We start from the raw sequence: 16,506 nt of genomic DNA, 5'->3' as shown, positions 1-16,506 counted from the left end.
AGAAAAGCAAAATGCTTAATATAATTCAGTTGGACTTAGCAACTTGGAGGTAATCAGTGCCCTCGGAGAGAGAGATATTTAATATTGTGATGACAGAAGTAGATTGCAAAGGTCGAGGGGTGATGAGACAGTAAAACAAACACAGTGTGGATAGTTCTTTCAAGAAGTGTGCTGTGGACAGGAGAAGAGAAAGTGTTATGAAAGAGTTGAACATTTGTTTAAAGGTTGGTAGTAGCAGAAGGTGTTCTCAAAGACAGAATGTTTGCCTCCTATGCATGAGGACCTGGGTTCAATCCCCAGCACCACATAGGCCAGACACGATGGTGTGTGACTGATTCCAGCATCTTCCAGTTTCCTTTCTGTTGCTCTGATAAAGCACCCTGACCAAAAGCAACTTTGGGAAAGAAAGGACTTATTTGGCTACACTTTCAGGTCACAGTCCATCACTGAGAGAAGTCAGGACAGGAGCCCAAGGCTAGAACAATAGAACACTGCTTGCTGGCTTGCTGCCAGGTTCATGCTCACCTGGCTTTCTTATGCAGTCTGGACCCTCCCACATCGATCATCAATTTTGTCCCTCACAGACATGGTCACAGGCCAATCTGATCTGGACAATCTCTTACCCGAGGCTCCCTCAGATGGCTCTAGACTATGTCAGACTGACAGCTGAGAGGTGGACACAGGTGAACCAAAGTTCAAGGTCATTCTTTACTGCACAGGCCAGCCTGTGCTACATGGAGACTCTAAAATAAAATAAGGGGCTGGACAGATGGCTCAGTGGTTAAGAGCACTGGCTTCTCTTTCAAAGAGATAGATTTGACTCCCAGCCCCCATGTGGAAGCCCACAACTATCTGTAATTCCAGACTCAATGTCGTCTTCTAGGCAACAGGCATACACATGGTATACAAACATAAATGCAGACAAAACGTTCATCCACATAAAAATAAATAAAACTATATACGTGTATATGTATATATATGTATACACATATATATGGCATACCTATGTATACATATATATGGCAGCCAGGCATGGTAGACACACCTTTAGTCCCAGCACTCTGGGAGGCAGAGGCAAGCAGATGGCTGTGTTTTCAAGGACAGCCTGGTCTACAAATTGAGTCCAGGACAGATAGGGCTACAACAGAGAAACCCTGTCTGGAAAAACAAAATATAATATAATAAAAAATAAAATAGGGCTAGATGGTTCACTGTGTGTGAGAACCCCTGACAATCTGAATTCAATCCCAGTGTTCACTTGGTAGAGCAAGAGAATCTTATGGGTTTTCAAGGCTGATTAACCATAAACAAGACTGTTTTCAGAAGTGCCTCTTTGTCACATACATGTTTGCTTTCCTTTCCTTCCCTCCCCTCCTGAGGCAACACAGTTCAAAGTAGAACATGTGAGAAATCTCAGGGTCTAGGAATGTAGCCCAGTGTTTGCCTACATTTGAGAGGAATTGTGGAGTTGATGGCTTCCCTTTCCTGGCTGTAACTGTCTGGCCATCATTCATTGCCAGTTCCTCTCCTGCCCGAATGGCCCCTTCTACAGCCAGGACTGTGAGAACTTGAGCTGTCTTTGAACTTTTCTAGATTAGAACTGACCATCTCCCCTTAAGACCTCAGGCCCTTTACTACAGACTGCTTTAGAGATGTTAGGACTATACTCTGGGTATGTTGATTAGGGTGTGGCTGTCACCCCCACCTTACCCTCAGCCCTTCATTTAGGGATAGTGCATGGATACTTCTGGAGGAAGCTGATTTCATCCATAATTAGTCCTTACCCACTGGGTTCCTTCTCTGACAATGAGACACACCAATATTAATCTGTTTTTCTTTTTCCCAGTTTGCTAAACATTAACTAATTAGATCTTTTTTTTTTTTTTTTGCATATTCAATGAGAGGATGTTGGTTACATGTGATGGCCTGCTTCAAGAGCCATTCCTGTTAAAAGGGAGAAGCAAAGCTCAGCTCTGATCTTGAGGTGTCACTCTGGCTCAAGCTAGCCTTAGATTGTTGATTCTCCAACCTCAGCATGCTTAGCTAAGTGCTGAGACTGTACCCAGTGATGACAGTTTCTGTTTCTGTCAATTCAGATGTATCTTTGTTTTATGAGCTTTTAAGTTTTTATTGCATTAGTTCTTGAGAGTGTGTGTGCGTGTGTTGCATATAGAGGTCAGAGGACAATTTTTGAGTCTGTCCTCTCCCTTCCACTATGTGGGTCCAGGGATAGAACAAGCTTGGCAGCAAGCACTATTTACCTACTTAGTCATCTTCCAGCTCGTGTGTGTGTGTGTGTGTGTGTGTGTGTGTATTGGGAGGGGGGGTTGGCACTGTTTGTTTTGTTCTGTTTTCTGTAGCACTGGGGATTAAACCTAGGGCCTCATTCCTGCTTGGTGATCAAGCACTCTACACTAGGCTGCATCCTCAGCCTCAGATGTATCCTGGAAAGCAGCAACCTCATGACTCTAGCTGAGCATAAGCTTTTGATCGACACTATCTCCTTCCCAGATACCAACCAAAGCATGTTACAACCCTGAAGGATATCTCTGCTGTTGCTCCATCCTTCCTGCCCAGGCTCTATGGACCAGGCTGGCCTTGAACTCAGAAATCCACATGCCTCTGCCTTCCCAGAGCTGGGATCAAAGGCATGTGCCACCACCACCTAGCTAGTTTTATCTTTCTCTTTAGGGTCTGAGTCCTAAAAACCTTTTCCTGACTTTAGGTTTAGCTCAGTTTTGAGTGTAATTGTGTTTTATACATTCTACCTTATACAGTTAGAATGAGAGTGAAGAATGCCCCTGCCTCTGCCTCGTTGCATAAAGCTGATATCCAGTTGAGCATAGGCAGAGTAAAGGAGAATTAGACTGTATCCTGCCACATCTCAGTCAAGATGCTGACTTGCGCCAAAGTAATCTTAGGGCCTGGAGACTGGGCTTAGTGCTTCAGAGCATGTACTAATCTTGCAAAGGACTCAAGCTTGATTCCTAGTACCCATGTCAAGTAACTTACAACCAACTGTAACTCCATTTCCAATGGGACTTGTGTCTCCTTGGATACCTGCACACACATGCACATAACCCTACACAGATATATTCACATATAATTAAAAATAATGCCAGGTGTGGTGCCGCATACCATTAATTCTTGCATTCTGGAGTCAGAGACAGTAGATCTTATAAGTTCAGGTCAGCCTGGTCTTCCATATCCAGGCTACCCACGGCTGCCCAGGAAGACATTGTCTCAGAAAGAAAGAAAACTCAGCCTGGCTTTGTAGCCCATGCTTATAATTTCAACACTTGGGACACATAAGCAGGAAGATAAACAGGAGTACTTACTTTCATACCAACCTGGGTACATTGGACCCTGTCACTTAATAAAAATAATAATAATGACAGGCCTTTAAAAAATATGTACCTGTACCAGGCAAGGTGGCACAGGTCTGTAATCCCGGTACTTGCGGACGGATCTCTGTAAGTTCTAGAACAGCCAGGCTACACAGAGAAGCCCTGTCTGGAGGATGGGGGGAGTACCTACTTCTTGCATTTGCATGTCATCCTTCCTTACACAGGGGCATGCTAATCTTCCACAATTTAGTCCAGTTTTAGTATTTGTGCCATCAAGTAAGTGCATGTTTATCTTAGGAAATTTTAAGCAGCTTAGGCCTCATATATTCTCAAGGAAAGATTGTTTTTCTTGTTTGAAACCAGAAGAATCCTTTTCTACTTGATAACTGAAATAGAATCTTGGTTATAGATGAGTTGTTTTGTTTTGTCATTGACAGGCTGCACCTTAAGTGGCCAAGAGGTAAGATTCACTGTCCACTATGAGCACGGGTTCACTATCTCCAGAGACAACGGAGGCTCCAGCAGCATATTGTACCGCTATCCCTTTGAACGACTGAAGATGTCTGCTGATGATGGCATCAGAAATCTCTATTTGGATTTTGGTGGTCCTGAGGGAGAACTGGTAAGAATGTTTCTGAAGCCAGACTTGATGGCACATGCATTTAATCTCAGCACTTGAGAGGCAAAGGCAGGTGGATCGCTGTGAGTTCAAGGCCGGCCTGGTCTACAAAGCGAGTCCAGGACAGCCAAGGCTACACAGAGAAACCCTGTCTGGAAAAAAAAAAAAGTTTCTGAAAACTGCTTCCTTTCTTTTATGGTGCTGAGTGTTGACTTTAAGGCCTCTCTACATCCCCAGCCCTTTTGCTACTTTTTACCTCCTATGTAGAAAATTATGGCCTATCATTTGACATTCCATTAGAGCTTGGAAATTGTAAATTTTCAGGATGGCACTGGGATTGGGTTTTTGTTGTTTTCTTTGCCCCACATTAGACACCATTTTCAGGTCTGGAGAGATGGCTCACTAGTTAAGGGCACTGGCTGCCCTTCAGGAGGATCTGAATTCAATTCCAAGCAACCACATGGCAGCTCACAACTGTTTGTCACTCCAGTTTCAGCGGATCTGACACACATGCAGGCACAACACCAATGCACATAAAAATAAATTTAAAAAAAGAGGGAATGGCTGGAGATATGGCTCAGAGGTTAAGAGCACTGGGTATTCTTCCAAAAGTCCTGAGTTCAATTCCCAGCACCCACATGGTGGCTCCTAACTATCATTGATGATAGTTAGGAGCCCTCCTCTGGACAGCAGGTACCCATGCAGGCAGAACACTGCATAAATAAATCTTAACAAAAAAAAAAAAAAGAAACCACTTTTTTAAAGGTTTATCTGAGGACTGGGGAGATAGTAAAATGTTTGCTCTGCGTGTATGAGGACCTGATACATTAAAAAGCTGGATGTGTAACACACATTTGGGGTTTTTTGTTTCTTTTTTTTTAAGGCCTATTTATGTATGTATTTATTTATTTGCTTATTTATTATGTATAGGGTGTTCTGCCTGCATGTACACTTGCATACCAGAAAAGGGCACCAGATCTCATTGTAGATGGTTGGGAGCCACCATGTGGTTGCTGGGAATTGAACTCAGGACCTCTGGAAGAGGAGCCAGTGCTCTTTACCTCTGAGCCATCTCTCCAGCCCAGTAGTATGCATTTGTAATCCCAGCATTAGGGAGGCAAGAATGGATAGGTCCCTATTGGCCATCTATCCTAGCTTACATGACAAGTTCGAAGGCCAGTGGAAACCCTGTCTCAAGAAACGGCACAGAAATAGCCATAGAGGTGGTTCAGCAAATAAAAGTGATCGCCACCAAACCTTGTGATCCACATGGTAGAAGGAGAAAACCAGATTACTTAAGGTTTGTTTTTTTTTTTTTTACATATATGCTGTGGTACTCATGTGTGTGCATGCACACACACACACACACACACAAATAAGTGCAATTTGAACATGAGACTGTAGCTCAGTTAGTAGAGTGCTTGCCAAGCATGCACAAAGCCCTGTGTTTGAGCCCCTGTACCACATAAATCTGGGCATGATGGTACATGCCTATAATCTCAGCACTTGGAGATCCGGCAGTCAGATCAGGATAGCAAGGTTATCTCAGCTATGAATAAGTTCAAGGCTTGCTAGGGCTACATGAGACTGCCTTAAAAAAAAAAAGTGGGACATCACATCTAAATTTATTTAATACCTTTGTTTATAAAGTGGATGTAGGGCTGGAGAGATGGCTCAGTGGTTAAGACCACTGGCTGCTTTTCCAGAGAACCCGGGTTCAATTCCCAGCACCCACATGGCAGCTCACAACTATCTGTAACTCGAGTTCCAGTGGATCCAAACCCTCACACAGACATATATGTAGGACAAACACCAACTGTACATAAAAGGAAGAAAGGAAGAAAGAAAAGAGTGCATATATTAAAGTGATGATTCCTGTCCTTTTTCACAGACTGTGGACCTGCATTCTTGTCCAAAGCCGATTGTATTTGTGTTGCACACATTCTTATCCGCCAAAGTCACTCGCATGGGACTGCTTGTATGAGCAGCAAGAGTCAAGAAAGACCTTGACTGCCACAAGAAGTATTTCCACCTCAGAAGATGAACATTTTTAAAAAGCAACAACGAAGAAGCACAAAAAGAAGCCCTTGCTCTCCTCCATCACAGTGCCTTCCCAAGGACCTGCAGACCACTGCTGGGCCACAACAGGGTTTAAGGAGGGGCTGACCTTTCTCACACAGCCTTGGTCAGAAACTCTAGAACTGTAATGAGCTCCAAATCGAAGCTGTTGAATTATCGTCTCATTTCATAATGTGATCTCTAAGTAATTAGGTTTATTTCCCTTGTTATGAAGGCTGGCTCTTTGGGTTTCTCTTTGGACATAAATAACCAAAAGGGGTTCTTTTCTTCCTGGGGCTTAGCCTTGAGCTCTTGATACGATGACCGTTGCTCCGCAGGTGCTGGCATGGAGCAGCCCGTTCCTCGGGCATACCCCACACAGGTCAGTTACACCGCGGTGTTACTGTCCTCACCTGGAAGTGTTTGCACCGCATCCCCACACTCCCCACTGCAGCACCAGCTCTGCCACTCCAAAGTGCTGCCTGTAGGACTCAGAGCCTGCAAGGTCTGGTTGCCTTCGCCTTCACTCCCTTTTTCATGGCGTCCAAGTTGAAAAGCAAGTTGGAAACCACTGCTCTAAAAGAGGAGTTTTGCTTCCTTTAGTTTTTATTGAGTTTAATTTGGTAGGAGTCAGGGCATGGTCTATGGTTTATTTTGAAAGAAAGATCCTCATTTTAAGCTAAGCCATTTCTTATTGCTTACCAAATGTGCCTTTGGTTAGGGTCAGTGCAGCTTTGTTAGTGACTTTAGATGGCTGGATCTCACTGCCACTCCAGGAATACCAACTAGCTTTGAGGTTGGTTCCTCAATGACATCATTCAGGGGTGACTTTGTGTAGGTCATTAGCCTGGCAGCACAGATATCCTGTCGTGTGGCCCAGGGCACTGTGAGGCCAGGAGAGATCCTGCACTGGTCTTTTGTGGCCCCAAAGTAGTAAGGCCAAGTTGCCTCCAGCTCAAGGTTAACACTGGCTTCCCAACACACCTGGGTGGGTGATGAGAGATGCAGCAATGTTCGCCTGTGTTTTATTGAACATGGCCAGCTGTCACCATGACTCAGTGTCAGTGTATCCTGGAAGATCATCCTCAGCTTGCCTGTCCTGGTTTGGAAGGAGATAAATGTGTCTAGAAACATGTGAAATGCTGTCTACACAACATATCCAGATTAGCCCAGCCCTTGAATCCGAACAAAAAGGAAACATCGACTTAGAGTTTTCTGTGCTCTCTGAAAACATCTAGATTTCTCTGGGGTGCTACACGACAATGTGACACTTCCAAAGGGGTAGAGGGAGAAAAGACAGCTGTTCCTGCGGAACCTGAGCTGTGTAGTTTGAGTGCCTTGGCAGACAGGTCAGCCACAGGAAAGAAGAGATGGCCCAGCAGGGGTGTAACGCTGCTGTCCTGGCTGCCCTTGAGTCAGCCATCCTTCTGCTCTTCAATCAGACTAACAGTATACAGAGGTTGGGGAGCAATGTCAGCCCCACCCCAACTTCAGATAGGTACTGGAGCACAAAAATGAATATTGGGATCCATTTAAAACTGAAAATTAAAAATTTAAAAACAGCTTTCAAGAACTTAAAAAATTTTTATAGTAACCCTGACATTGGTTCCATCCATGGCACATCTTCAACTAACTCAAAGAAAAAAAAAAAAAAAAAAGTTAAAGGTCTAGCTCTGAGTTCAGAAAGCAAAACTTCAACAAATAACCTCAGGCCAAGAGCTTGGCCACTTTTGTTACTCTGAGCTACAAATGGCTCAGGCTTCCGTAGTAGACTTGAAGTCTTCTGTGTTGGCATGAAAAGCTAACCCACCAGAGAGACTGACAGGAGCATCTGCCACCAAGAGCCGTAAGCAGGTGGGATGAACGGCAGGTAAGGTGTGCATCTGTTTTGGCAGAGGACTGTGGCCCAAAGGGTTTTTGTTTTGTTTTTGTTTTTTGTTTTTTTGTCCAAAGGGTTTTTAATACTATCAGTTGGATCTTGTAAAATGAAGGCTTACCGGTGATTTCTTTGTCGTTAGCAGCCCCAAGAGCAAGGGTCCTAAGCTGCTTGTTTCAGAAGCTGTAGCAGCCTCCAGGCATGTGGTCAATTAAGTGTGTGGAATTTTTCAAACCACAAGTGGAATGCTTTTTGTGAGTGCAAGACACTTTGATATATACCTATGTTATCAATTTTGTACTCATATGCCAAAATACAGCAAAATATTTTCAAATAATAACTAAAAATGAGCATCTTACGATTCGCTTCGTCTATAGAATCAGCTAAATTGTCTTCTTTATTTTGAACATTGTTGGTGATATTTTGGGCTCCTGGGTGTCAAGTGGACAGGAAACTGCAGAGCACCCCCTGTTCAGATTGGCCACTTTCTAGGCATCCACAAGGCTCCCAAACCAACCCTGCATATGAGAAATCTCCTATAAGAAAGAGGACTAAAGAAAGCTGATGTTTATCAATAAGCCTTGCTTTGAAATTGGTATCTCATATTTTATATAAGGAAATGCTCATGTGTATATGCTGTATTTATTAATAATTATAGCCAAATTCACCGATTTGTGGACAGTTTCAGGTTAAATTTTGGGACTTATGTGGGAAATCAGAAATGTTACTTTAAATGTTGTCTGCCTCCTTTGAAGCCATGTTTAGCACTTTTTAAACTAAGGTGATTCTGAGTGCCTGATGGGGTTTTGGTTTTTGTTGTTGTCTGAACTCTCAAAGTTTGCATGGTAAGAGAGATTGAATTATTTATTTTTTTGTATGTAGAAAAATCTCTCTAACCAGCAAATAGCTAACATCGTTACTGATTTGTTTTCCTAACTTATTCTCCTGAACAAAATGGTAGCAAAGCTTTGTTCAGCTGAATAAATGCACTTCGCTGATAAACCAAAATTTATTCTTTCAAAATAAGAAATTATCTGTTATCACCAAAAAAAAAAAAAAAAAAAAGCAATGTGGAATCTGAACACCATTCCCCCCGCCCCAAAGAAAAAGGTTTTAATATGAGTAGTTTTGATGAACAAAAATGTGTGGGGAAAATTACTGATTTCTTAAAATTTTTTAAGAAACAGTCTTCTTGCTTAATATGAATGCATGTGGATTTGTTTGTTTTCAAAACCATGGAAGAATCTGCCCGTGTGTGTTATGCCCTGCCTGCTAAAAGAGTTAACAGTTTTGAAGTGGGCAGGGCAGAGTAGTAGACTCCAGCACTTTCTCTGTTCTTTTGTGTCTTGTCTTGGACACCTACCTGGGTCTTTTTTTTATTCTCACTGGTTCAAGCTATTGATTGTTCACTATATTTAAACCATCCAAACAGTTTGCTTCCCTTGCCAAGTGGCTGCTAGCAGCTCTAGATGCCGAGAATGAACTAGCTCCTTAGAAAGCTGGGCTCAGTGGTTAAGAGGGCTTGCTGCTCAGTCATGAGGACTGGAGTTCAGATCTCAGCACCCAAGTCCGATGGCCAAGGAAAGGGAGTGGTGGTGGGGTCTAAATCTCTAATGAGGTCAAATGCCAGGTCACTTAGTTCTTAAAAGCACCTTACTCTGGATGGATTCTAGTATGTAACACTACAGTGGGAATCTGAGTACTTGGGAAGCCAGGTACTAGGGCTACACTGCAAGACTCTCAAAACAATGAAATAAATTCTAGTACTTGGGAGCTGCAGGCAAAGGATTCAAGATTAGCTGTATAGCCAATTCAAGGCCAGCTGGATTACTTGTGCTTCTGTATCAGTAAAAAAGGTAAACTGAGGTTGTGTAAACTTTGTTGATTTTACTGTAGCCATGCTGTTTCAGATGTTTCTGTCAGGCACATGTTCCAAATGGTATTATATTCTATCTGAGTTTAGGAATCTTTCCATGACATTACTTTTGTGACTTTTCCTCTACTGAAGATGAAAGAAATTCCATTTTCCCATTGTTCCTTCTCCATGCCCTTGTTTTAGTTGCTTAGTAAGTTAGAATGGTTTTGAGTTTCTAAATACAATCCTTAAAAGCTGATAGCAGGGCTGGAGAGATGGCTCAGAGGTTAAGAGCACTGTCTTCTCTTCCAAAGGTCCTGAGTTCAATTCCCAGCAACCACATGGTGGCTCAAAACCATCTATAATGAGATCTGGTGCCCTCTTCTGTACATGTGCACAGACATTGTATGCATGATAAATAAATAAATCTTAAAAAAAAAAAAACAGCCAAAAAAAACCCAAGCAACAACAACAAAAAATTAAAAAAAAAAAAAAAAAGCTGACAGCAGTCCACCCTTTAAGCTCTATCTTTCACTGCATTGAACGCTAGACATTCACTAAGGGTGTGATCATTGGTAGAATCATGCTTCATGTCAGGATTATATATCTCCAAGCAACATGGTTGTTACACAGTATGATATAATTGGAATTTATTTGCTCTAGTAATTGGCTGCCTAAGTAGCTGATCTGAAACTGGTTCATCTTTTTAAAACAATGATATGGCCTGGAGGTTAGCTCACTAGCAGAGCATGTGCAAGGCCCAGAGATCCTCTGGAACACCACTAAAAACAAACAGAAACCCACGTCCAGCCAGTCAGTGACACAAGTTTATCAAAGGTGAGAATTTCAGGTTGAGGTTCAGAAAGAGCAAACAGCCACAAGGAGCACATTAGTTAGATTTTTGTCTCCAGCAGTGGCCAAATCAGCTAGAAAAAATGGTTGTTGTATTAACTCAGAAAATAGGAGTTCTGAGTGCCTGATAGGGTTTTGGTTTTTGTTTTTGTCTGAACTCTCAAAGTTTGTTACTGGAAATTATTTGCATGGTAAGAGAGATTGAATTCTTATGGGCGGTGGTGGTGCACACCTTTAATCCCAGGGCTTGGGAGGCAAGGGCAGGCAGGTCTCTGTAACTTCGATGCCAGCCTGATCTACAAAGTGAGTTCCAGGACAAGGCTACACAGAAAAACTCTTATCAGGGAAAAAAAAAAAAACAAAACAAAACAAAACAAAATAGCAACAACCAAAACAAAACAAACCACAAATTATTTCTTCTTTTTTAATGCTAGGTGAGGTGTTGGCATTGATCCCAGGGCCTTGGGCATGCTAAATATACAGTCAGTACCACTCCTATACTCATGTTCCCAGCCACTTTGGTTTTAGAACAAAAAGTTTCGGTTTTCGTCTTAGTTTTTAGACACACTCTCATATAACCTATGCCAGCCTCAAATCACTGACCCCCCTGCTTCCAACTAATTGCTGAGAATCATAGCTGTGCACCAGCTTCAAAATGTGAAGGTGAACTTAATTTCTTGCCACCTCTATTTTTCCATCCCTCTTAGGGTGACTGGATCAAAACATTTTTCTAAGATTTATTTATTCTTATTTTGTGTATATAAGTGTTTGCCAGCATATGCACCATATATGCACATGGTGCCTGGGGAATCCAGAAGAGGCCATCAGATCCCCTGGAACTGAAGTCAGACAAACTTCTAAGACCGTGAGGTGCTGGGAACCCAGGTCCTCTGTGGAGGCAGCAGTGCTCCTAACCACTGAGCCATCTCTCCAGTCACAGTACATGAAGTTCAGTTCCAGCACTTGGGAAGGCTGTGAGGCAAGGAAGATAAGGAGTTAAAAGTCATATTCAGCTATGTAGAGTTTGAGGTCAGCCTAGGTCATGCATGAAACCCAGCTCAAAAATTTCCTTTGTGAATTTAACATGATATATAAACGTGCCTTTTGCAAATTATTCTTTGCTCTCAAATACCAATTGGTTAGATATATATTTTTAAATCTATCATATTACCAGACACATTGGTTTAAGCAGGGAGGCAGAGAAAGATCTCAAGGCCAGCCAGGTTTACATAATGAATTCTAGGCTAGCCAAGGCTACACAGTCAGACCCTGTCTTAAAAACACACACACACAAAGGGGTGTTTCCAGCACACTCTCTGTGAACTCAAAGCCAGCCTGGTCTACAAAGTGAGTTCTAGGACAGCCAGGGCAGTTATACAGAGAAACCCTGTCTGGGGGGAATTTGTAATAGATGTTTCATTACTTCATTGCAAGATTGGGAATTCTGGTTGGAAACTTCGAGGCTAATTCATGGTATATCCCTATCTTTCAATCAACAATCTTTTTTTTCTTTTGATTTTTTTGTTTTTGGTTTTGTTTGAGACGGAGTTTCTCTGTGTCCTGGGCTTGCTTTGTAGACCAGGCTAGCCTTGAACTCACCTCCCTGCCTCTGCCTGAGTGCTGGGATCACAGGCGTGCACCACCATGCCCAGCCACACAAGCATTTTGTAATGTAAGCCTCTGTGTCACTTTTGCTGAAGGGTCAAAAGGAAACCTCTTGGGCCTGCAAGCCGCCTCAGCAAGTAAAGGCCCTTGCTGACAGGACTGACAGCCTGAATTCAGTGCCCAGAACCCACATGGTGGAAGTAGAGAACTGACTTCCAGAAGTTGCCCTCAGACCGCCCTCATGCTAGAGCACCCACCCATGTAAGTTAAATGTATGTGGCAGGGAGAAACTCCATGGATTCAATTTACTTATAGTCCCTTATTGCCCAGTCACACCATGTCATCTCTTTATTAGCTACTTTGTTTTTCTATTATGCGTGTAGGTGTTTTACCTGCAGCAGTGTGTCTGTATTTGTGCAGTGCTTGCAGAGGTCAGAAGGCACCAGGTCCCTGGAATAGGAGTTACAGATGGTTGTGGGCTGCCATTAGGGACTGGGAGCAGGAGCCAGGTCCTCTGAAAAAGCAGCCTGTGCTTGCTATGCTATCTTCAGCAGCCACTCAGTATGTTTTCCCAGAGTCCATCATTGCACTTAGCTTGAGCCAGCAAACCTGCCTGTAGGCACATTCAGGCTCTGACCATGTTACATGGAAAGTGCATCCAAGCATGTTTAAGGAAGCTGCAGTTTTCATCAGGCATAATTTTTTAATGGAAACTTAGACTTTAGTTTGGGAAGGAGACTATTGTAGGTCCCTCAGTAAGATAAATCACAAAAGCAAAAATTAATCTTTATTGCCAAATGTAGAAAAATGGGGGAAAGCCATTTTCATTCTTTTAAATAGGCAGCAAAGCTTATTTCTAAACATTGCCAGCCTATTCATTTCCATACATACTATTTAAGCATCTTCTTTCCTCCTTCCACCCCTGGATGGGGTTTAGACCAGGCTGGTCTCGAATTCGCAGAGATCCACCAGCGTCTGTCTCCCTGGGACTAAAGTCATGCACCACCAACTTCTTTTTGGTTTTTTGTTTGTTTGTTTTTCAAGACAGAGTTTATCTGTGTAATTCTGGCTGTCCTGAATCAGCTCTGTAGACCAGGCTGCCCTTGAACTCACAAGAGCTCTGCCTGGGATTAAAGCCACCACAAGGGGCTTCTTCCCCTTGTTTTCATGTGTGCTGGAGTCATGCATGAAAATTAGGTCATGCCTTCAGTATCTTGCTCTTTAAACCTGCCCCTTGACAGTCAGGTACTGGCTTCATCTTATTTTCTTAAGTCCCTATACACCTTATAGCTGAACTGATTCTCTATTAATAAGCAACCAAATTGCATTTAAAATTGGCAAGATTCCAGGGCTGAAGAGATGGTTCAGCAGTTAAAGCAGTTGACTGCTTTTCCAGAGGTCCTAAGTTCAATTCCCAGCACCTACATAGTGGTTCATAACCCTCTGTAACTGTAATCCCATGGGACCCAATGCCCTTTCCTGGTGTGCAAATATACAAAACACCCATATACATATACATACAATACATAAACAAGTCCTACAGATTGGCAAGGCTCCACCTATTCTAGAACACTGGCTGGTGTTCAAACTCAGTGGAAAGAGACCTAGAGAAAGTAAGATCGGTTGGCTGAATTTTCCTAGTGACAGCCCCTTTCGATCTATCTTGCCTTCTGTTGACCTGTCAGGTCAGCTTTTTAAACATGTTTAATCATTCCAAAAAGCACCTGAGCTCTGTGTGGTGGGGATGGCATAAGGGTGTAGTTACATGGGCTTCTTCCCCTTGTTTTCAAGTGTGCTGGAGTCACACATGAAAATTAAGTCATGTCTTCAGTATCTTGCTCTTTAAACCTGGCCCTTGACAGTCAGGTGCTAACAATTGTGTTTTATTAAAACCACCACATAAGTATTGCTGCATGTCCAGTCCTTCAGGAAGGAAGAAGTGTTTTGCTTCTGTTGGGTCGTGTTAACAGTGGGTGTTTGTTACATCTGCTTGCAAGTTCAAGTTTGCACAATCGTAGTCTCCAAGATCCTCACTTAATATCCTAGGCACTGGGTTCGGCTTTCTTCTTTTAGCACAGGATGCTAGTGTTACGTGTACAGTCTGTTGCGTGAGTTCAGCATGGAGACCTCAGTGACCCAACAGTCTGTGTTCTTTTTGGTGCCAGATCTGAAGTCTTGCAGAGCATAACCTATTTTTTTCTCCTGTGCACACTCTAATAATACCCACTAATCCCCACGTGTGTGTATTGCTTCCTACATTACTTGTTTTTGTTAAAGTGTAAAGACTTAGAAAGCCAGCTTAAGTAAGGCTGGTGAGGTAGCTCAGCTGAAAGAATGCTTGCCTCGAATGCTAGAAGCCCCGTTCTGTCCACAGCACTGTATAAAACCAGGTGTGGTGGCCATATCAGTAAACCCAGCACTTCTTTGGAAGATGGGAAGTAGGAAGTTATCCGAAGTTACAAAGTGAATGCCAGGCCAACCTAGGTATATAAAACTGCCTAAAAATAACATAAAAGGATAAAATTCTACCAACTGGTTAGTTTTCTTCTTACTTTTTTTTTTTTTTTTTAAGAATCCTTTACTTAAATAAGACCTCTATCCAAGTCTTATTTAAAGTGTCTCAAGTTTTCTGGCTACCAAATCAAAAACCCGTGTCATAAACCGGAGCAGTATGTGTTGTTAATTTTTACAAAAGCTTTATGTATACTCTATTACTATAGGTGCTTAGACACCGCTTCCCTTGGGTCGCACATCAGCATAGAGCGTTGTATATTACAGTGAGCATCTGTAACTTAAGGTGATTATACAGGTATATATGCCTTTGTAACCTTTATATTGTAAATAAAAAGCTGCTTTTAGATACGGTCTCTCTCTCTTTTTCATGTGAACATAATTTTGGACTTTCAGGAAAGTTTCAAAATTAACGAAATGGTACGGTGGCTGAAATCCCAGCACTTGGAAGGATGAGGCCGAAAGAGGCTGAAAGTTTCAGGCCAGCCTAAGCCAGTGTGGCCTGCCTAATATGTATTTCAAACCTGTCTCCCCTTCCAGCACCTTTCCTAATTATTAGCGTTTTCCACCCTTGTTCCAGTACCTTGACGTGTCTCTTTTGGCATGCATTCTGTTACCCTTAAATTCCCTCAGGAATGCAGTCTGCCCCTCTTCAGGAAATGAATGTGGTCACAAGACTAACACCCCCACGAAGCCCATGAAGATGATGCCATGTGTTACCTTTGGTTGTCATGTCTCTACAGAGTCTACAGTCAGCCGGGTGTGGTGGCACAATCCTGCAATCCTAGTACTCAGGGAGGCAGAGGTGGGTGGATCTCTGTGAGTTCAAATTTGAGAACAGCCTGGTGTACAAATCGAGTCCAGGACAGCCAAGGCTACAGAGAGAAACCCTGTCTGGAAAAACCAAAATGAATGAATGGATCTTCAGTCTTGAACAGTTCCTCAGTGTCTGAGCGTTAAAGAGCACGAGTACTGAAGCCAATGAGAGGCTCAGCAGGTACCTCCAATGCTGACTTAGTTCAGTTCCTAGGGTCCTACATGACAGGGGAGAAAATGACTCCAAGAAGTTGTGCATACCCCTACACAAGTACACTCCACAGGTGAATATAAAGAAACGGTAAAAAAAATGAAAAGCCTGGTGGTGGTGGCACTTGGAGGCAGAGGCAGGCGGATCTCTGAGTTTGAGGCTAGCCTGGTCTACAGAGTAAGTTCAGGACAGCCAGGGTTACTCAGAGAAACTGGGGGGTGGGGATAGATAACTCTCACACATGTGCCCTGCCCTGCCATCCAGATGTGGTCAAGGTGACAAGAGTAGCCTTGAATACTAGAATTTCCCTACTATAACTAGTACCTCGCCTACTGAAGCCACTGTTCCCACTTCCCTGTCCACTATCCCACCCTCACCCCAGGACACCCCAGCTGCCTCTTCCTTAGAATCTGAAGTTTCAGTAGCACGGATACAGAAGCAGTGGCACAGTTGGTGAATAAGTGCTTTTTTTAAATGATGTATTTATTATGTATAGTGTTCTGCCTGCATGTACACATGTGCATCAGAAGAGGGCACCAGATCTCACTGATGGTTTCGAGCCACTTTGTGGTTGCTGGGAATTGAACTCAGGACTTTGGAAGAACAGCCAGTGCTCTTAACCTCTGAGCCAATTCTCCAGCCCTTTTTTTTTTTTAAGATACAGATGGTTGGGAGCCACCATGTGGGTGCTGGCTACAAACCCGAGCCCTCTGTAAGAGCAGCACATGCCCTAAACTACTTACTGAACCATCTCTC

At 43.0% G+C, this 16,506-nt stretch overlaps 1 protein-coding gene across 1 annotated transcript in view; it reads left to right on the top strand.

Annotated features, from left to right (window-relative positions):
- Sntb2 (syntrophin beta 2) overlaps positions 1-15,072 on the top strand; it is an 84,716-nt gene extending 69,644 nt beyond the window's left edge. The window contains exons 6-7 of the mRNA XM_021632649.2: positions 3,785-3,969; positions 5,858-15,072. Of these exons, the coding sequence (XP_021488324.1) occupies positions 3,785-3,969; positions 5,858-5,950 (278 nt within the window). The 3' untranslated portion in view covers positions 5,951-15,072. The remainder of the gene's footprint in view (positions 1-3,784; positions 3,970-5,857) is intronic.
- Positions 15,073-16,506: the final 1,434 nt, after the last annotated feature.

The sequence above is a fragment of the Meriones unguiculatus genome, chromosome 10, assembly GCF_030254825.1.
Source record: "Meriones unguiculatus strain TT.TT164.6M chromosome 10, Bangor_MerUng_6.1, whole genome shotgun sequence".
NCBI lineage: Eukaryota > Metazoa > Chordata > Mammalia > Rodentia > Muridae > Meriones > Meriones unguiculatus.
Note: the sequence above shows the minus strand (reverse complement) of the source record. Positions and strands in the feature narration are given on the sequence as shown.